This window comes from Cygnus atratus, chromosome 4 (assembly GCF_013377495.2).
Source record: "Cygnus atratus isolate AKBS03 ecotype Queensland, Australia chromosome 4, CAtr_DNAZoo_HiC_assembly, whole genome shotgun sequence".
NCBI lineage: Eukaryota > Metazoa > Chordata > Aves > Anseriformes > Anatidae > Cygnus > Cygnus atratus.
Window position 1 is genome coordinate 58,562,191 of NC_066365.1, and position 22,189 is coordinate 58,584,379.

The 22,189-nt window shown below is 38.9% G+C and overlaps 1 protein-coding gene across 3 annotated transcripts; it reads right to left on the minus strand.

Annotated features, from left to right (window-relative positions):
* Positions 1–2,447: 2,447 nt before the first annotated feature.
* Positions 2,448–21,957, minus strand: ANAPC4 (anaphase promoting complex subunit 4). 3 transcript variants are annotated; one of them, XM_035547377.2, is made up of 28 exons: positions 21,743–21,957; positions 20,161–20,266; positions 19,445–19,577; positions 17,939–18,013; positions 17,773–17,799; positions 17,629–17,673; positions 16,358–16,442; positions 15,843–15,953; positions 15,185–15,268; positions 14,844–14,930; positions 14,045–14,109; positions 13,907–13,949; positions 13,722–13,798; positions 13,170–13,270; positions 13,043–13,094; positions 12,772–12,827; positions 11,538–11,584; positions 10,538–10,594; positions 10,218–10,274; positions 9,763–9,856; positions 8,518–8,615; positions 7,990–8,051; positions 7,868–7,906; positions 7,672–7,773; positions 6,318–6,395; positions 5,296–5,466; positions 3,968–4,091; positions 2,448–3,577 (listed from the first exon to the last, which is right to left on the minus strand). In XM_035547377.2, the coding sequence occupies exons 1-28, from the start codon at positions 21,848–21,850 to the stop codon at positions 3,362–3,364; spliced, it is 2,400 nt and encodes a 799-aa protein (XP_035403270.1). In that variant the 5' UTR covers positions 21,851–21,957; the 3' UTR covers positions 2,448–3,361. The 3 variants fall into 3 exon arrangements, with proteins under 3 accessions (XP_035403270.1, XP_035403290.1, XP_035403279.1); XM_035547397.2 differs by lacking the exon at positions 21,743–21,957 and having other exon boundaries at positions 20,156–20,266; XM_035547386.2 differs by lacking the exon at positions 21,743–21,957 and having other exon boundaries at positions 20,142–20,247.
* Between the last annotated feature and the right edge of the window lie 232 nt (positions 21,958–22,189).

Sequence of the window (22,189 nt, forward strand, 5' to 3'; positions counted from 1 at the left end):
CCACCCAAGGTCTTCTGATTCACAGTAGCAGGCATGATTACATCATTTGCACCGAGCTGTAAAACAGCCAGACAGGAGCAGCAGCCTTATAATACCCCCTGGGGGAAGAATGCCAGAACACCGACACAACATTTATATCCAATTATAACCTACTTCAGCGCTGGGCTTTGCTGGCACCAGTCGTCTCCTGATTTGCTAGCAGCTCTATTACTCGACCTAAAGGTACAGTCAAACACATTTTATTCACCTACAAGTGGCATTTCTTCTCTTCTACTTCCAGAGTTTCGTTTTCTCTTTTTCTTAGAATTCTTCCACAGTGGCATTCTCCACTGAGAACCTTATGCCATTTTGCATCTCCTCCCGTGAAACTCACTCACCCTATGACAACCCTTTTCATCCTCTCTCCTCATTCACATACATCTCCTTATGAAGTGATTCATGCTGAAGTCTTCATTCCCCTCTCCAGCATGTCCTTCTTAGACTGCTACCATTGCTCCATGGCACAACCTAAGCTGGCACTTCTGCTAAAGCAGCTTGTGAAGCAAAAAATTAAACTGCAAAAGCAATAGCTAGTTTAAGGTAGCAAGAGAGATCTCAGATATCACTGCAGTATCTGATGACACGAGCCAACGCTGACTACAGATATTAACACAGGCCACAGAAACTTACTAAAGAACTTAAGTACTCACCTAGATGGCTTTCCCATTTTGTTGAGGCTTACATAGGGGCTTAAACAAATGCAAAACAGCCTTAAGTGAGTTTTTCAAAGCAAGCAGCATCACAACCAACTGCAGGTATTGTTAGAGAAATACACATCTCTTTTCCACTCTGCAATAAGAAACAGTTAACTAAAGCAAGCCTACATTCACTATTTCTCTCCATTTACTTCCTGTCTGAGAACAGCTCAGGTGCCTGTTTGTAAAGACGGATGTGAGTGGGCAATCAAATCCTCAGAAGTGGGAGGCAACAGTACCACAAACAGATCACGGCATGCCCAGACTATGAAGCAAGGTAGCACTAATTGGGGAGAAACTGAAGCAAAAATTTGGCAATGTGCTAAATTTGCAAGTCATGGAGACCAGGCAGAACAGCCACGGACAAAAAGTCTGAAAAAGGGACTACACGAGACGAATGGCTGAAAAATAAAAGAAAAGCTGCCAAAAAAAACAAACAACTAGAAATAACACATGCAAAACAGGCAGACGTTAGAAAAAAGGCAGCAGTAGTTGACTGTTAGAAACCTAAAGATTAGTATTACAAAGAGCAGACTGGGGGCATATCTGCTGAGAAATAGATATATTTTTTACTATACTACCAAGAATGAGAAATCATTTACAGCAGAAAAAGGCTGAATGAGCCTTCAGTTAGCATTAAAAAAGGAGGATGAAGAAGAGATCTATGTGGAAAGTGAATTCAACAGGTCCAGACACCACCAAAATCCTCAAAAACTTCAAGATCAATTACTTCCCTTTGAAAAAAAGATGCATAAGCACATTACCAACGCACATTACCAACACGTTTACTATTACAGAAATCACGTAGCAAAATTAAGACAAAGTTTGACAGAAGGAATTGGCAATACATTCTGTAGCACTGACCTAAACTGCTGCTTTTGTACTGTGTCACTGGGAAATTTAGAAAGTACATATGTACTTATTCAACCCAGAAACAAAATTCCCATTCACTCAAGTACATCCAAGACCGGACTAGAAAGGTGCACAGAATAACCCCAGGGAGATTTCTAAAGAGCATGACCCTGTGAAATGGGACACGGCTATTATTAAACCAAATTTAGAAACAATTACGGGCAGGGCAGATCACATTTTCATATGTGGGCAGACTAAAGATACTCAGCAGAAAATATAGCAAAATAATTGTTTCCAAGCACCCCAGCGTGCCAATTCTTGAAGTAAGATCAGAGGCAAAAGTTTCCTGGAAGAACATAAGGGCAAGCTTGAGCTGGGTTGGTTCTGTAGTTGCAGCAATTTCTCACAAACACCTGAATGGACATTCCTGCCCCTGCTGGCCTACATCTTCCTTGTGCCTTCAACCATTGTTAGATGAGAACACTGAACAACCAGCAGCTTTCAAGGAGGCTGGTAAGGAAAACGAAAAATAAGAAGTCGCTTTCTAAGTTAAACAGCTTATTTAGAAAGGCCTCCCCCAACAAACAGTCCAAAACATCAGAAAGTTCACCAAAAAAAACGCTACTTAAAAAAGGGTGTATTTCAAAACAAGAGCAAGAGGATGATTCTAGCATTTGATTTTTGCAATGCCAAACAAGTTTCAGAAGACACATAGTTCTGAAATACAGAATGGAGCACAAGAATAAGACCCGGTCCTCTTCAGAAATTAAACATATACTCGCTGTCCTGGAGGAAGATCATGCATTTAGTCGCTGTGTTCAACCAAAGAGCTGAGGTGAAGTTAAGACTCTAGCCAGCTAGTAGGCAACAAGAAAACATGTCATGTTTCTAAACACATCTGCTAGCTTTTACTGCGTAGCACCACACCACTCGTACAACAATACAAAAATTAGCAAGGATCATGATTATGCTGAAGCCTATGCAAGACACACAGCACCACATCAGAATAATAAAAACAAACAAAAACAACCTCTGTTGTAACTTTTCATTACAAAAATACCAGGTGGAGGAGAAAGACTGGAGCAATCTCATACAAACCAGGGGTCTGAGACATCTGACAAAACATAAACACACACACATACACAGGAAATGTTGTACTGAAAACCAAAGAACTGCAAACTGAACAAATACTGTGTTACTGAGGTCAGATTTTTATCAGAATAATTTTTAAAAGTATGTATTTAAGTAACAGTTGCTAACTTTTGGTATCCCACTATTTTTATACTGATCTGCAAGCCTGTTGCTGGCCATACACACACTTAAATTTTATCTTTACAAGAAGCCTCTGTACCCATCAGTAGAACATGAAGTCTGACAGGGAAAGATTTTGGTCCTTAAAACTTGGGGTTTTGTTGTTTTCACACACATATTCATTTTATCTTCAGAACAGTATTCAGGACTGATAAGGTTAACTATAAAAACTTTAGCTGGCATTTCTTTTTCTCTCCACCTATAAAAAGCTTCAACCGGAAAACTCTCAAAGAAAGAAATTTAGTTCCTACCAAGCCAATGTGCCAGGTAAAAAAAAAAAAAAGCAAGAAATAAAAAGAAAGTATACTCTTGAACTGGGATGGTCTTAGCTGAGAAGTGAGAGAAGTGATACAGAATTGCCACCCAGCAACATGTTCATGCTGCAGAGCATGTAGGAGACACATCATCTCAGCAGCCTGAAGGCAGATTTCAGCCTTGTCCCTTTATCAGTGTCAAAGTCTCTATCAAGGACCCAGGCTTGTTTCACGTTCTTCAGCTTCATCAGGTAGTTCTTCAGCAGATGCACCACACACACTTTCTTGGTTATCTGCAGACTGATTCAGCTCTTCAGGTTCCCCAGCTGCAGTCTGAGTTATCTCTTCTTCCTCCTCTTCCTCAACTTCCCCATCATCCTCTACATCCATCTCAAACACCCTCACGTGACGGAGATTTGAACTTAGCTATGGAAACATTAAGAAGTTTCAATTAATAAATGAAAGCACCAACACCAATTTAAGTGTTGCCCAACGGGCCTGAAAATAGCCTTTATCTCTGAAATGGAGGTATCAAGGAAATTTGCAACTGTTCTATTGCTCTGCAGGCTGAAAAGTAAAACTAGTTCATCTATTAACTTCTGTTAAAGGTTTTTTCCTGGTTGTGTTGTGAGACAGGTACGATTGTATCCTGACACATTCATAACAGACTCTAAGAGAATAATCAATATGTAAATAGTGATAAAAATCAGAATCTTGATAAACCTCAATGAACTACCAGAAACAGGTTATCACCCTCTCTAGCTGTAGTACATTTCCTTTAATTTTTACAGGCTTGTTCACAGATACTGTACTCACCACACAGGAAACTTTTCTAATGCCATTTACAGCAACATACTGAGCTTTCATATTCTCCAGCACTCTCCACTGGTTCTCCAAGAAGATGGTACGTGTGGGTATCTCACCACTCTGCTCTTCCAGTCTGCAACAAGAGAAGCACAAAACTGGTACATAAGAAAATCCCAGTAGTAAAAAAAAGATAAATCTCTGTGAGTCCCATTTTTTTTGTTTTGTTTTGTTTTGTCTAAGTTTTATTATACCACATGCAGCAAGCAGATAAGCATTTAAAACCGTCATAACTCTAGATACTCCAGATACTCTGCAGGAGAGGATCCAACAGAGGAGACACCGCATGTTTCAACTGAGGCAAAAGATTACAACAGAACAAGAGGGAGTTGTAGAGTCCCATCTTGCCACAGACAACAGCTATAGCAAGAAATTGAGGTTGGGCTTCCTTCAAATCCCTCCTCTGCAAGAAGAGTTTCCAGACGAAGTCCTGGAGGCAATACCTCCACTTACACAGAAGTCTGGCCTCCATGACCTTAGACAAACATATCTGTTCACTCCCACTCATACGGACTACATGAAGGAACTCCCTATTACAGTGGCCACGATTAGTTCGTACTGGTTTTTAATACTGTCTGTTCATTCTTGAATATAAATTTCTTTGTGGCATAAAAAAAGAATCTACAGAGCAGTATGGCTCTTTGTTTCGAGCCATTAATATATCTTAATCCACCCACCAGAAAGGCACATGGAGAAAAAAGAAAAAGCAAATGAGGCACAACAGTTTAAAGCTTGGATTCACCATTCAAACTACAATGGCTTTTTTTTTGTTCCTGTGTGCACTTCCTCCAGATGCTTTCCCCCTCCTACTCCAACAGAGAGGCATCAGCTTATGTTTTCAAGGCTAAGCTGACAATAGTTGTAAGTGTGACTACCAGGGGAAAGAAAAAAAAAAATCTGTGTCTGTTGCAAGGCACAGGCAGATGAGCAAACACACTGAAAACATCCTAAACTCAATATTCTGACCAGCGAAGTTATCATCCACTTCAGAAAACAAGGAAGATTTCTGCTTCTATGAGATGCCTTGAATCGTTCCTCCCATTTCATCAAAGTAGAACCAAGTACACAAGTAGTATTCTGTCCAAAAACCAAACAAAACTAAAACAAAACAAAGCCCATGAAACAAACTGTTCATGAAACTTCAGCCCTTCACCATGCTTTCTCTAGCACACACAGAGTTTTTGCCTATAAACTACTTACACACACAGAATACACAATCAGAATATTTGCTGTATCTGCTTTTCAGTTCTGCATTTTTAGGCTTCAAAGTTCTTCAGTACCTTTTAGTGGAATCCCAGATGAACTCCCCTTCTTGATCCTCATCTGTGTATACTGAAGATAAAGGCAGCTGAGCCAAGATTCTCTCCTTCCCCTCTTGTTCCACACTCTCCTTCAGAACTACAGTTACTGTTTCATCGTCATAGAAATGTGCATCTAAACAACTGTAGCATCTATAGAAATAAAATAGTGCCTATATTTTAGAAAGCATCAAGGAATAAAAGTGAATGCAGAACTTGCACAGCACTCACGTTAAGTATTCAGTAGTTAACAGGGAGCTTTACTGTAAACAATAAAAAGGTCAGACATGCAGCTAAGACACTGAAAGACTGTTAAAAACTCCTGTAAGATACAGAACAAATGCCACTAAAGGACATTACTAGCAACCTTATTTCTCCCCATTTCAGTTGAAATGTAAGAAACGGTTAACACAAACACCAAGGAAAACTTGAAAACACAGCTGAAGGTACTGAGAGCCACCATATTTGGCCTTTCTACATTAAAAGCATTAACATAGCCTGCCACGTCTTCTGAGATGCCTCCCATTCTATCTTACTTTAAGAAGATTGCAGATATAAGCGAGAGCTGTTTCCAACAAGCTTTGTTTCCAGCACACGTGCTAAAGCTCTAGTTTTCAACTAAAAAAAAAAAAAGTGTGTCTTGACTTCAAAATTAAGTACAAAATAACTCAATGATCTCAAGATGCACCAGGGGAGGTTAAATTGGACATTAGGAAGAATTTCTTCACAGAGAAGGTGGTTAAGCATTGGGACAGGCTGCCCAGGGAAGTGGTGGAGTCCCCATCTCTGGAGGTACTAAGAGACACGTGGACATGGCACCTGTCTTATGGTCTGACTCACTCAGGAACTACAAGCTAGTCCAGCATCCCAAGTACTAATCTGCAGGACAAAAGCCAAATTATTATGTGTGAGAAGTTAACTTCATGTAAAATAAACCCTGGAAAACATGGTCTTCAATTCAGCAATGTGCAACTCTGGAAGAAAAATCAACTAGATATACTGACCTGGAGTCTGAGCTCTCATTTATGCTGTTGTTCAGGAGGTTTCCAAACTCTACTGCAAGAATTCCGTTACTGACAGATCTAAAAGGACAGAGATCATTATCTTGGTGATACTTCTTTTCCACTAGTAGAAAATACAAAATCTCTAACGGCAGCTGTGGTAAGAGAGGGTGTAAGCCTGTCTAAGCTTAGCACAACACATGGCTACATCCCAAAATGATATAACTGGTGGATGCAAATCTTTTGATTTCTTCTGCCCCTCAGCAAAATGTGACTAACGGAGTCAAATGGGAAACCGCGTCTGGCCTGTGGGATACAGCTTGTTGCTGAAGTCTTGGCTCAACTGTTTCAGTCCCAGGTCCATTAAGTTACTTGTTTCTCAAATCTAAAGAACATGAGTTCAGACTGTCCAAGATACCAATGAGGGAGAAAATAGGATGGAAACTACACCACAAGGCTATAATTTTGTCATCAGAGGCTCTCAGCTGGAAACACTGAGGATAGCTTCATCATGTGTTTTCTTCAGCTGTAAAAATGTTTTTAGAAATTCTCACCCTGTCATTATCTCCTTAAATTAAATGACACAATTATAAAAGTCAGTATTTTATGGAGAGAGAGTTTTTGTTGTTTTCTAAACCCTGGTCATTTCAGTGATTCCACTGACAGAATGCACCTTAAACAACTACATCAGCACCACTAGGCAGTGACAAACTACATCTTGGGTACAGAAGCTCCTGAAGGTGCCCAAAACTACATCCCAAAGAGATGTATTCTATTAGTTGAACCTATGAGTCCAACACCCCTATTTTTCCCTAGTGTATTAAATCACAGGCTATAGAGAGTTAATTAAAGAATATTTACTGTAAGACAAACCAATGCTGAAAACCTCATTCTCTCTAAGTTTTCTTAGATAACAAGCAAGTAATGCTCCAAAGAGCAAAACAAGTACTCTGATTTTTTTCCTGAGCCTACAAACATCTTGGGTGTTTTGATCAGATTTTCTGAGCCTACTAAAATACAAACTCTTACTGTAGTTTCCTACTGCACCTCCTAATGTCTTCCACGTTTATGGATTTATGTTCATGCTGCTCAATCCGTCCTTTTACAGAAAGATTCAAGTTCATAGAATCATGGAATGGCCTGGGTTGGAAGGGACCTCAAAGGTCACCCAGTTCCAACCCCCCTGCCATGGGTAGGGACACCTCCCACTACACCAGGTTGCTCAAAGCCCCATCCAGCCTGACTCCTTCACTTCCAGGAATGGGGCAACTTTCAGGGTTGGGGCAAGTTGCAATTGTCTCTAAACACATGCTAAATCTCACAAAACATTTTTCTTCCCCCCCTTTTTTTTTCTTACCTGGAAGTATCTGTATGTCTCCTCAAAATGTATATTTTAGAAATAGAACTTTCTAATATGGTGAAGAGCACATAATGTATATTGGATGCTTTGTCATTCCACCTATAACAGTGGGGGAGAAAATGGGAAACGAAAAGTCAGATCACATTTTAATAACTGTTAAATGATATATAACAAGGAATAGCAGCATACTTACAAAAATGGTAGTTTAAATAACTGAGGTGTGGAATCTTCACTGAAAAGGAAAAACAAAACCAGCATATAAAATACTATTATAATTTTGTGCAACTGAACTTTACAAATAATGTAGAAAAATACCTTTGAGAAGTTTTGTAAAGAGACATGCAGAATGCTTGACGCACTGACTTTCCAATCACATCCTAACAAATATAATGAAAGCAGACGAAAAAATATGGACAATTATTCCCATTCATATTTCTTCTTAATACCATTAAATAAATAAATACGTAAATAAGAATAAAACCCTAGTATATTTGAAAGAAAAATCCACCAACATTTATATTGGAATACAGATTAATGTATTGCCAACTAATCAGCTATCTAATCTACAGTGCATACATTGAGTTAATTAATGTTAAAACAGCTCACATTAATGCACATAGCAAACAGAATGCACATAGCAAACAGAACAAAAATTCCCCCATTATGCTCTTCTTAACCAAAGGCTTAAGACACCCAGCAGTGAACCTGGAATGCGTGCTGCCACCTAGGTTATAAGCACTTAAAGGCAAAGATTAAAACTTCAGGCCTTGCTAAGCCTGGTTACTAGCTTCAGTTGGCTGCTACCCCTAAAAGAAAGTTACCATTTATGTAAATCGAACTTACAGCTGGCTTTTGTAAACACTGATCAATGACTCCTTCCATTTGCTTTTTGACAAAATGCAGTGATTTCTCAGGATAGTACGGAAACAAAAGCGGACTTTCTGCAAACAGAGAATCAAGGTTCATTTAAAAAATGCTTCTTTTTCCATAAAAATATATTATGCTGTCACTAAAGTGACAAATTGGAGTGAGTCCAGTGAAGGGCCAATAAGATGTTCACAGAGCTAGAGCACAAATTGAAGGGGCTGGGTTTGTTCAGCCTAGAAACAAGAGGGCAAGTGAGAAGGAACCTATTGCTCTCTTCAGCTACCTAAAGGAGGAGTTACAGAAGGCAGAGCATCATCATTCACAATGTTGCACACAGCCAGAGGAGATGTAGCAGTCAAGCTCCAGCAAGGGAAATTCTAGTCAGATACAGAGAAGTTTTCACAAGGACTGGAGCTGGGCGGCACCTAGAGAGGTCTCTATCCTTGCAGATATTCTAACTCAACTATACAAAGTCTTGAGCTGTCCAACTTTGAAGTCAGCTCTCCTTTGAACAGAAGGCTGGATTAAGTGATCTCCTAAATTATTCCCTGATTATAAATTCTAACTCCAGTTAGATAGCATTTTAGATAGCTTAGACAGCATTTTCTAGATCCTGCTTTGCCAAACAAAAAATGCTATCACGTCCCCTCTTTTTATCGAATTAGTTGGTAATGACAGAAAAAGGCAGCTGTAGCAAATTATGTTACAAGACAGTTTATGCTGTAAAAGTTTTTACAGTTTACAAGTTCTATGGTTAAACAAGAATCATTCTCAGCATCAGTTTGTTATAGTCTCTTACTTCCTTTTCACCACTAATTAACAAAATATTCTAGGAACATTGCAGAAGTTTATAAAATTCAGTGAAAGAGAATAAGCAAGAACACTTCCCCAGGATGTGACCAAATGGTACTTATTACTTCTTTGCACTGGAATTAACATCTCTTAAAACAGACACCTTCCTGCAATTCCTTCCAAACCAACACTTCTGAGACTGGTACATAAAATGTAGAAAACTCCACATAACCAGAAAATTGTAGACAACTAAGTAAGCAGCTGCATAAAAACTCTGTGAAATAGCAAGGCCTGTTTATTTTATTCTGCTCAGATGTCATAACTAACACTACAGAAATAACTCATAGGCATGAAAAAACTGATTACTCTTCTACACTTGTTAAATTTTCCATATACTTTTCATTCAATGTGTTGTAAACCATACATTACCTTTAAGATGAGTGCTGCTTTTAAGAAAATTAAACCACTGATTTCCCTCTGTATTAGGTGGTGATACAAGGTCATCATCTTCATCTTTCAAGTACTAGAAAAGAAAGAGACATTTGTAAGACTGCAAATTAAGAATAAATGTCATTAGAATTCACTTCTAACACAGCCTCTCACGAGTCTGTGAATCGTTCCTTCTAAATACAACACCTCTGCTTTTAAAATTAAATATTCTACCCCTTCGAGGAATGAATCAGAAAATGAACTATCATCTACGATCATATGGACATTTCCATATGGAACTGATTTCCATGTGGACCATTTCCATATGGAACTGATTTTTAAATGATGTTTAGGGACAGAGACAGAGAAGAAGAGTGGGCACAGCCTTTAGAATTTTCTCCATCTAAGGATTACCTATTTTATTCTCTTTTTCCATTTATTCCCTGGTTCCTTACCTGGCCAACTCTCTCCACATTAAAGTATTTTCCTTTACGATTGTAAAGTTCTGGTGCCTGAAAAAAAAAAAAGCAAACAAAAACTAAATTTAAATACAAAGATAATAAGAATTAAGATATTAAAATTAAGATATTAAGAATTAAGATATTAAGAATTAATAATAAGAATTAATAATAAGAATTAATAATAAGAATTAATAATAAGAATTAGAGTACAAAAAGATGATTGAAGTATTTAAATTTTTTCAGATTCAGTTACTGGCAGCAAAAATACAGTTATTAAGTGCAACTGCTGTACTCAGCAAACCAATATAACTTACCTCATTGAAGTGTTCAGTAAGAAAATCAGCAACAAACGTGATATCTTTCTGAGTCATCTAAAACAAAACCAAAAAAAGGGGGGGGGGGTGTCAAGAGGAGAGCAAAGGTTGAGAAATACATCTCAGTGACCACAGAATACCTGTTGTGTAGGCTGAACAAGACCAGCTCCCTCAGCTGTGAGGACAGGGTAAGTACGCCAGTCTCTCACCAGCTTGTGGGCCCTCTGCTGAACTCACTCGAGTTTATTCATGTCTGTCTTGTATGGGAGGGCCCCAAATTGGAGAAAGCATTCTAAATGTGATCTGACTAGTCCTAAATAGTGAGCATAATCACCTCCCTTCAAGCTCCTGGCCATGCTCCTGTTAGTACAGCCCTTGTTACTCTACACTGTCTTTGCTGCGAGGGCCCACTGCTGGCTCATGACCAGCTTGCACCCACCAACATCTCCAGATCCATCTCAACAGAGCTGCTTCCCAGGTAGCTAAAGCTGTGCCATTGCAAATTTTTCCCCAGGAAGAATTTTGCATTCATTCTTGTTGAACCTCCGGAGGTCCCTACTGGTCCATTCCTGCAGCATATTTCCCCCTGGATGTCTCCCTCTGTCCTCAAGTGTACCAACCCAGTGTGTCAGTGTCTGCAAATCTGATGCAGGTGTAGTCTAGTCTATCTCCTCTTTCAGGGCATTGATAAAGATGTTAAAATCTCATTCCTGTTAACTTTGTAATTTAGGGCATCTAAAGAGCCACTATACAGGTATTTCACAGAGGTCTTGTGTCATATACAGTGTACTGGAAAGGATACTATTAAAGAAAACAGGAAAAGTAGTATATGCAAGACAGCACATCAGTATATTAGTGTGAATGTGCAGGCATCAGCTTTCTCAAAGAAATTGTACAAACACCATTTTGGTTTTGAAACAAAAATAAACCTTTAATCCTACCCTCTAAGTCAAGCAGAATACAAAATACACCTCCATTTATTAGAAAATGTTATTACTACCTTGTTCAACTCTGGAAGCACATGATCTTCTGACATTCTCAACATGGCTGAGGGGAAAAAGATATTCTTAATGCATTAATATTAATATTTTTCCTAATATTCTTAATTTTCCATTGTTATATAATAAGACACGTCTGATAATATAAGAAAGATTAATTTGTCAGAAGCTAAAGAGTCTGGAGTGAACTATTACGAATTGGGTCTGAAATTAAACTTGCAATACAAATCTTGGATAATTTTTATCTTTTATCCTTTCCAACTGCATTATATCCTCCACAAGACTGAGATAAAATTATTATAAGAGTTCATAAGAATTTATTCATGTCCATAGTAAGAGCAGTAAAATGTGTATATATAAAATACACTTTTTGGGCCATGACAGTATTCATGTGTTAAGAGAATTACAAATAATTAATTTTAAATCAGTAAGAATTAGATAAAGTTCTCTGTTTAGTTCCAAAACAAACAATCACAGTGAATATTTAAATAATTGAAGTATTAATGTTATGACAGAACTCTAATAGTTCTACTTTCAGCAATGTTTAAAATTCAAATAATTATTTTCCTGTTTGTAAGTTCACAAACACTGCATTTCTGGTGCTTTTACAGTGCTGGATTAGACTGTTTAGGTTTTTATAAAATAGTTCTGAAACGATTAATAAAAAAAATATAAACCTACTTATAACCACTTTATAAAAGCAAGCTGTCTAAAACAAAGGGTTCTGCACTTTCTTCTAGCGTTTCACCTGCAGCTACCCAGCCACAACTGGATGTGGCTACAAACTGCATCAGAACATGCAGAGACTGCTAACAGGAAAGTTACACACCAATGTAAACTAGGTGTCCGTATGAGACAACCGTGAGTGACAGAGTTAAAAAGTTACACTACACTTCAAATTTGGTGTAAACTAAAAACAATCCTTTCATTTCGCCAAGTCAAGGCCAGCAAACTGCTCAACGAAGCACACAACAGTCTGGGGTAATACTACAGGTTACAAATATAGAATACCCACTCTAAACACACGTAAATTGAATGGAGATCTCTCAATATAAAACAGGTAATACATTTATAATTATTCTTGCCTCATCAACTGTAAACTTATAGATGTCCAGAAAATTTCTATTATAATAATAAATAGATAGTTATAACTAAAATTGGCTTAATTACTTATTAACATTTCGGTGCTTACCATACAAAACAGATACTGAATGTTTACTATGTCATCAAGCTTACCAACATACAGCCATCGAAAAAACGCTTTGAAGTTTTTCATACTACTGTCAATAACCCTGCACAAGAAACAAACAACAACAAAAAATTACCAGACCTAAATGTCATAAGCTGTTCTGGGTTTAAGTTTCATCTTTACTACAGAAAGGTCTGTAAGCATATCAATTTCTTAAAAAATGCTGAAAGCAACCCTCCCAGTAAGACTTTTCTTGGCATGTAAGTCTATGAGATGCAGTGAGACCAGATTTTAAAATTCTCCAGACTTTATACTTACTGAAGCAGCTCATTTGCTTTCAGAATGAAAGAACCGACAGCAGTAATAGCCTCTGCAAAGAGAGCAAGCCATTATTAAGCTTTCAAAAGTAAATGAGAGTGGGTAAGTACCATACAGACTACTGTACCTTCAATTCCAGATGCATCTAATCCCAGAGACTCATATTTTTGTTTCCACAAAGCCATCCCCTTCAATTCACTCAAGTGGTATAACAGTGCCTCTGAGCCACTAGGAAAGCAGAGCAAAGAAATATTATAATCTTTTAGCTACCACTTGGAAACTCTTTGTTTCATTACACACCACATTTTTATATTTTAATGGGCAAAGCAGAGAGCTTTATAAGGTCATCTGGCATATAACAGTTAACAAACTATCACTTCACAGAAAAGCAAACATTGTCCTAATGATTTTAACCATCACTCAAAGTTGATGTGAATATTTTGCATATATCCTATAAAAACACCAAGCAGTGATACACGGATGATAGGCCATGGAGACTGCTTGAAATATTTCTATAGCTCTCCATCACCCAAGAGGAAAAGAGTACATTTTGCATTACCATGGTCTCCACACCAGCACACCTATATATACAAAGAACCACTGATACTGCATACTGCCTTTTAGCAAAGTATATAACATGCCATTTTATCTAAAATGTATTGAACGTTTCATGACTTACCTCTGCAAATGACTTATGACCAACTTTTGTATACTAGAATAGGAGGACTCTATGGACTGACCGAGTTTTTTTAAACCCTGTTAAAAAAGAAATACAAACATACAGTAATGTTCTATTAATACAACCGAACAGTGATTGAAAGATCCTGAAATAGACCATTTTAACGTTAAATAATATTAACGTACCTTTACTGTGAGTTGGTTCATTAACAATGCCTGAAGTTCCAAACTAAAGGGGGCGAGGGAGAGAAAATCAAATATCCTTTCATTTTGTATTTCAATATCAAATGCAAATGCATACTCAGATAAAACAACAGTAACTACCTTGCTTTGCCCCATAACAACAGCTGCATAAACTCATCCTGAACAGAAGTGGTTGTATTCTTTTCCTGTCAGTCAAAATGATTGAAATAGATTGGTAAAGAGTTTAAATCCAGCCCCAAATAATCTCACAAATACCTCAAGTAAAGTACATCATAAAACCCATCCATACCCTTGAATGCTGAAATCAGACTACTGATCACTGGAAATTCATTTCAATTCAATGATTCAAGTCCAGTATTTTAAGTTATTTTCAGCTGTATTACTCAGTAAAAAATCTAAAAATTTCAGTTTGCCATCATCAAGAATCTACATTAAAAATAAATAAATCAATTACTTGATTCAATTAACTTCCAGCCATGCACACAAAATATAAGCAAATTCACGAGCATCCCAATCCTGGCTGTTACATGTGCTCTGTTGAACCAGGCTGCAAATGCGGGTGGGCTGCCACTCCACATTTACAGCGGTCAGTTTGTCAGTGACTGAAGTACAAAGAACACAACCTTAAATAGAAAGCAACTGTTCAATAGTTGTGCAAGCTGAAAACTGTAACCTAAAAAAAAGAAAAAATGTAGAATAAATGAAGTAAAGGAGTATCACAATACAATGGCACTTGACTGTACTCAGGTATCTTCAATGCTAGAGTGACTGATACACAATAGCAACGAGGTTGTCTCTGAACTTAGAAATTGTTATCTGGAGGCATTACACAAACAACATCAAGATACTTAGTTTGTTAGCATGAACAGCAGAAACAGCAAAAACTTTCTTTCCGAAAGAACAGTTAATACTATGATACCTGTACAAACTTTGTTAACCGTGAGTCCATCTGCATCAGTATTTCTTCCCATGCTTCACACATGCATGTCAATGACAACTTTATATACTGTAATACAGAAACAAACATTAGCATTACTCCCTTTTTTCTCCTTCAGTACACATTAGAGAACTGGCTGTTATAACACAAAGGAAAAATATACTGCAGATAACAATTGAAATTTATTGTCAACTTTTCAAGTCAGAGCTTTACGCTTACTTAAAACCAACTTACTTTTCCTACTAGGAAAAAAATTACTTGATTTAAGAATATTGAAGCCTCTAAGAACTGCGATATTAAAAGATGTCATAACAAAACTGTACCTGTAACAGAGTTGAAATGTGAGTAAACTTCCGGGCCATTCGAGTTACCTCAGGTAAATAACTTGATAATAGACTGGTGTCCAGCTACAACAAACAAACCGAGCAACATTAACAGATGATTTGTCTTTTAAATAGCTTTAGATAACAAAAATGAAAAGACAGATGGGGAGGACCCAGAAAGAAAAAGCTGCCATTTCTCATTTTCTTAAAGTTGATTTTAACAGGGAAATAAAGTTAATTCAAAGAGGTAAGGAATATTTTAATACATCCAAAAAATTCTTGAAAAAAAGTCCTAATTCTGGAGTTCTAACTAATTATTTGAAGGATGACTGTTCTGGATAGACTGGATAATCAACACCATTGCTTCTAAGCCTTTGTGTGAAGACTGAAGAAATTTTGAGTAACTACCTGAATAAATTAATATTATATTTAAAGTAATATTTTAAAAGAATGCCTCAGAGCATCACCATCAGTCTCATCTGTGAGACTGCTTGTCGATGTGATAGATCTAAAAGCTAGACGGGGTGAATTTCAAAGAGACTGAAAATAATAGTTGTGGTGTTTTTCTGCAAATAATGGGAAAGCAATAATGTTAGCTGAAAGTACCTAAAGCAAGCAGTTTTACCTTTAAAGAACATTTTAAAATTACTTTACTTGCCTGAAAATATGTTATCTCTGCCTCACTGTCCGAAGAGTCTTGTATTTCTGTAATAACTGACAGTGATTTCAAATCACTAGACAAACATAGTCCACGACAAGAACCTGCCACCTGAAGGATTGCAGTTTAAATGTTATTGAAATATTGTAACTTCTTATGATGCATTTACTGCTTATCACATTCACATACAAAGAAGGCTGCATTCAATGACATCTAAAAACAAAATGGAATTTTCAGCTACAGTTCAAGAACAAAAGCACCCTTTTTAATGTGGATTAGCATTGAGCTTAGTTTCATTTGAAAATGAAAATACATTAAAATAATCAGTTAGAGCTGGAATGTCTTTCCAGCAACAACTATACAACCCAACCCAGAGAAACAAGTACTCCTTTCTTTGAAATTTCAACAATCCAGTTTCACTTACGTTTAAGCACACATACGCATTATTTCATTCAATGCAGCTATAGTTTGGTATATTCTGAAGAAAAAAAAGCATGGAAAGGAAACAAACATACCCCAGTTACTGTAGCAATCTTGAACATTCCGTAAGCATAAATTTCAATAAACCCTGAGCTGCCTCCAAGGACAAGAGCATTAAGCCTATCAAAACAGAAGAGTATGCATCGATGAGCATACCAAAAGAAATTAACAGCTTTTTTCCTAGACTATCAGAAGTCACATCTGTAAGTTTCTAATGCAAACAAATATAATCTTCCCTAAATTTGAACCTTCTAGAAGAAAAAAGTAGCAGCTTACAACAACAGCCTGCCTACCAATACAGGCTGCAAAGCGCTCTGATAAGACTACACTTTCATTCCCCTGCATTTATCCTAACCACGCACATAGTAAGTTTGTTGCAGTTGCTCATTGGTTCTCCTCAGGAAAACCTCAGCAGCAACAAATACATAACATAGATCCAGCTGCAAAGAACAGCCACAGGTAACAACAGCATCAGAGACAGAAACCCAATTCAAAGAACAGGATCTGGGACAAACAGATCTGTATTCTGCTCAATTACTAACATCAACTTGCTGCAATGACTTGGAAAAATGCTTCTCTTTGACCTCTCCGGTTTTTTTTACATTTAAAACATTAAACTTTGGACAGGGAGGTCGTCTAGTGCTGCCGCACACCAATGCATCTTCAACTGCACATAGTTTGATTACATTACAGTGAGCAGCAATGCTCTACAACATAAAAAATCCTATACCAAACACCAGCTGCCACATTTTTTCCCCTAGCAAGGAAATCCTACCAAAAGACGAGATATCAAGACTTATAAGGCAATTTTACACATCCTCCAGCTGTTCCTCATGTTTCCTAATGGAAGATGTTTAAACTTACTGTAGTACTGCTAATTCCAGTGATAATGTTAAGTTCATCTTTATCACACTCACACAAACCTGCAAAAACAAATTCTCTGTCTGAAATATAACAAACATTCATGGGGTTTCCAAGATCAGCTTAAGTAAAACATACAGGATAGGCTTCAATTGTGCCCCAAGAAATCTTCCAAGGAAAAGAAGATATGGCACCAACAGCAGTTGTTCATAATGTGTCTGACAAACCCTCTAAATTGAGGAGGAAAAATGTAAACTTTTTTAAAGTATATTCCTTGAACTTCACCTTTGTACAAAAAAAAAAGGAAACATTCCATACCCTTTCTCCAGGACCCTTAAAAACAGATTATGAATAACATAAAAGTAAGCCCCTCCATTATTTTAAAGCAAATAAATAAATGAACAAATAAATAAGAAAGGAAGAACAACCCACAAACAGAATTTACCTTACATCACCCAGAAGCTTCATAATCTCATCTGACTTTTCTTCACTGAAAATATAAAATATGATTGGTTTTTATGTAGCTTGTCTCAATAGCAGAAAAACAAACAAACAAAACACAAAAACTAGAAAAGATATGACAGTTTACCTGAAAATTTTTGCCGTTGTACTATAACTGAAAAAGAAAACAATATTTTCAATTACAATCAGTTGACATCTAATCCAAAGCATCTGTAGAGCAGTATAGATAAATAAACAAAACAATGACAACAAACACAAATGTTATGTTCCTGGATTGCTAGTATAACACTCACTTTTTTGGTAGTGCTGGTAATTTAGGCAAAAGGAGATTTGACTCGTCCTCAGCATTATAAAAGGAAGTGAGAACACTGAAAAACAAGTAAGATTATCTTTACTAACCAAACTGTAAAAATGGGAGGGGAAAAAGAATTTCTAACGTTGAAGTTACAGCACGTACTCAACATGTCACTTACATTAAAAAGATAAAATATCAGAGAGTAATCCCTTATGGGGTCTTTAATAACTAAATTTATCTAATAACCAGATTAATAAAAGAAGCCTGATTTATTTATTTTTAATTCCATCAAAGGAGAATATTTGGAGAAAGTTTGTAATTGCTGGCTCAGTACCTTAACACTGAATCCCCCATTATCTGTAATGCAGTTACTGAGTGGGGCTTCCTGTTAAAACCCGTACAGTCCTGGAGCTAACCTACTTGCAGCTCAACATAGCTTCACTCTAAAGACACGTACTGCAGTATGAAGACTAAAATACAGTCCTTATACCACACCTTAGACATGTCTGAATGATTAGGTTCCCTACAAGTCTATCCCCATCTATCCTTCACTCAGTGGTAAGGCACAGGCACAGGATGCCTGTGGATGAGAGAAGCTGTGGATGCCCCATCCCTGGAGGTGTTCAAGGCCAGGCCGGATGGGGCCCTGGGCAACCTGATCTAATGGGTGGCATCCGAGCCCACGGCAGCGGGGTTGGAACTGGGTGATCCTTCAGGTCCCTTCCAACCCATTCCATGATTCTATAATTCTACAATCAGAAGAATGCTAGAACAACTTGTGGTATAGCTGTTTTCTTGCTATCTTAAGGTTTTCATTCTCAGGAGGCAGGGTGGGAAATCCCTGCCAGTCAGACTTACCCCACATCTCTTTTTCAAATAAATGTTTTATTAATTATTATCTTAGACTACAACTAAGTGCCACAATTAAGACCACAGAAATGGGGACCATGATATCTCCCAGCTCACAAGTGCTACTGATAATTATTTAATGCCACAGAGTTCACAGTCACTACGAGCAAGCAATCTGACTTCCTGAGCAAGCACACCCATGGCAGAACCGCCAGCAGGTTTGGATGTCATACCAAAGACGCACTGCTAAAAGATGTAAATACCGAACTAAAGGTCTTGAAAGCACAAGTGAAGAAAGGTTTAAATATAATACCTTTTCTAAGGAAACAAAATAACCTAATAGCATTATTATAATTATTTTAATAAATTAATTGGTATCGAAGTAAACTGGATCGGGAGACATGCTGTACAAGTTAACACTTTCATGCTGAAATATTTGCTTATAACCTAAAGAATCACAAGACTAAGGTTTTAGCACTGAAAATAAGCATATGAAAAGTATCTGTTAAAATTTTCCCTTTGGTTAGAATAAAACAATAGGATGACATTTGCTACAACATATTTTTGATGTGACTGGTTGTAACATATGAAGTATAAATTATTAGTAAGGTAGTGCTACATAGCCCGTAATTTACTTGTAGTTTCTCAGGCCCACCTGCTTTCCTCAGTTACTTCCATCCAGTGCATGTAGGTAATAGATGAGTCCACTGAGTAGGAGTGCAAGCTTTCAGGTTTTTCTACATCACACAGAATAATCCGCTTGGTATCAGTAAGGCCAAAAGCCAAAACTAGAAAAGGACAAGTAAAATGTATAAATAACCAACATGCAAAACTTTGTACTTCACACTGAAACAACACATCTTCAAAGTCCACCTCCAAACAGAATTTTCTCTTTGTCCATTTACAGTGCTTCCAAATTCTCACTTGATACCTACTGATTAGAATGAGGGTTTGAACTCTCATATTTTTAAGTGATATATTTAAGTCAAAAGCCTGATCCCACAATTATTTATTTACATGTTGAACTGAGCATGCTTCTAACACAGTCCTGATCAGACAGCTTTTCTCTATTTTCCCAATAAATTTAGTAGTTCACATAAAACTGCTTTGTTAGGAAATGGATGCTTTGCTACACCTTGAAAAGCAGTATTTTGGACATAAATTCATCTTGGAAATCTTTCTTGTGATTGCTTTCAACAGTGCAACTTTTGCTATCACTTTGAATAAACCTACAGAAAATTAAGCTACCCTTTTCTTCTAATAGTTTACTTTAAAGTTTCTTTTGCAGATAAAATGTATCAACACCATAACCTTCAGTGAATTCCAATGTGATTTTTATTGCAGCATGTCACCTCATATACTTTACATTACTTTTGCCATCAGGCCTCCAAGCAAGAGCAGTCACTTCTTTTCCTGTATTTTCATTTGGCGGCAAACTCCAAACTCGTTGAAAGTTTGCAAGCCGATGAAGCAAAACCTAAAAAGCAAACACATTTAAGACAGAAAGATAAAACGCTAATTTAAATAAAACCATTAATGCCATTTGTAAATCAATTCAAGACACAATATTTTACCACTTTTAATAACTTCTACATCCTCAATAACACCTTCTCCTGCAGTAGATGCTTCGCTCCTATGTGACTTAGAGACCAGCATACTGTTTACTGTACAGCAATACAGAGGAATAGATGGCGCCTTGTAGAACTTAGCAGCCTGTAACCTTCAGGGTTACCCATGCTTCTCCACCAAAGACAGTCCAAAAGCATGATCAGTCTGCATGCATGACCACACAGCAGTTTCAGGAAGAAGAAAAGCTTGAAAACTGATTTAATTTAAATAGGAAATTTTACATGCTTTATAATCTCACAGGTAGAGGCACTGAGAGTAACGTCAGCACACTCAACAAGGCCAAGCGCAAGGTCCCACACCTGGATCAGGGCAATCCCAAACATGAATAGGGTGGGTGAGGAGTGGATTGAGAGCAGCCCTGTGGAGAGAGGGGCCTGGGGTACTGGTGGATGAAAAGCTCCACATGAGCTGGCAATGCGCACTTGCAGCCCAGAAAGCCAGCTGCATCCTGGGCAGCATCAAAAGCAGCGTGGCCAGCAGCGCAAGGGAGGGGATTCTCCCTCTCTGCTCTGCTCTCGAGAGACCCCACATGGAGTGCTGCATCCAGCTCTGGGGCCCCCAGCACAAGGAGAACATGGAAGTATTAGACTGAGTCCAGAGGAAGGCCACAAGGATGATCAAGAGGCTGGAGCACCTCTCCTGTGAGGACAGACTGAGGGAGCTGGGGATGTTCAGCCTGGAGAAAAGGCAGCACTGGGGAGACCGTACAGTGGTCTCTTTATCAGCAACTGTAGTGATAGGACAAGGGTTAATGGCTTTAAATTGAGAGTGGGTAGATTTAGATTAGATATGAGGAAGAAATTATTTACTATGATGGTGGTGAGGCTGTGGATGGCGCAGAGCAGCTGTGGATGCCCCATCCCTGGAGGTGCTCAAGGCCAGGCTGGATGGGGCTTTGGGCAGCCTGGGCTGGTGGGAGGTGTCCCTGCCCACGGCAGGAGAGTGGGACTGGGTGATCCTTCAGACCCCTCCCACCCCAACCATATGATTTTTTTCTGCAAATTAAAACCGGAAAGCGTAACGAGTACTGCAAAGCCTTATCAAGTGTGTCTGTGCCTAGACACACGGCCGTGCTTACAAGCATTCGGTCACCGGTGACGGGACAAGCAGCGCCCCAGGCACCGGGCAGGCTTTCCCTTCCCTTCCCTTCCCTTCCCTTCCCTTCCCTTCCCTTCCCTTCCCTTCCCTTCCCTTCCCTTCCCTTCCCTTCCCTTCCCTTCCCTTCCCTTCCCTTCCCTTCCCTTCCACACGGCGCAGGGCGGCCGCGAGATGGCGGCCGCCGCCCGCCCCCGCCTCCCTCAGCCCCCGTCCCGGCGGCGCTCACCTCCCCGGCCCTGTTGGCCAAGGCGATGAGGTCCCGTTTGGGCGACCAGGCCATGAAGACGACCTCCTGGGGCAGCTGCTTCTCGCCGACCTGCCTGAAGGCGGGCATGGCGGCGGCGCACCTCCAGGCGGCCGCCCGGCACCCTCCGGCCCTCCTGGGGGGAGCCCCCGCCCCGCACAGCCCCTCACGGCCGCCTGCCGCCCGCCCGCCGCCGCTCCCGCCTTCCGGAGGCGGTGCTTCCCCGCTCCGCCGCCTGAGGGTAGCGCGGCCATGGCCTCGGTGCTGCCGCGTCCCGCTGTGAGGCGATTCCCTGGTTTTCTTCTTCTGCCTGTGCCCAGCCAGGGGCTGCACCGACATCTATGTCCAGTTTTTACTGTATAGCCCAGCTCTGCGCTGGCAGTGGGAAATGCGACTCAAAATCACCCAGACAAAACCCTACTGTGAGAA

Bases quoted from the DNA above. Each gene is read 5' to 3' on its own strand.
- ANAPC4 (XM_035547377.2), bottom strand. From the start codon at position 21,850: ATGCCCGCCTTCAGGCAGGTCGGCGAGAAGCAGCTGCCCCAGGAGGTC. The intron at 13,271-13,721 runs GTAAGTCATGAA...CTGCTTTCCTAG, and splicing joins GTCATAAGTCATTTGCAGAG to TGGCTCAGAGGCACTGTTAT. The intron at 9,857-10,217 runs GTAAGGAACCAG...TTTCTTTTCTAG, and splicing joins ATGTGGAGAGAGTTGGCCAG to TACTTGAAAGATGAAGATGA.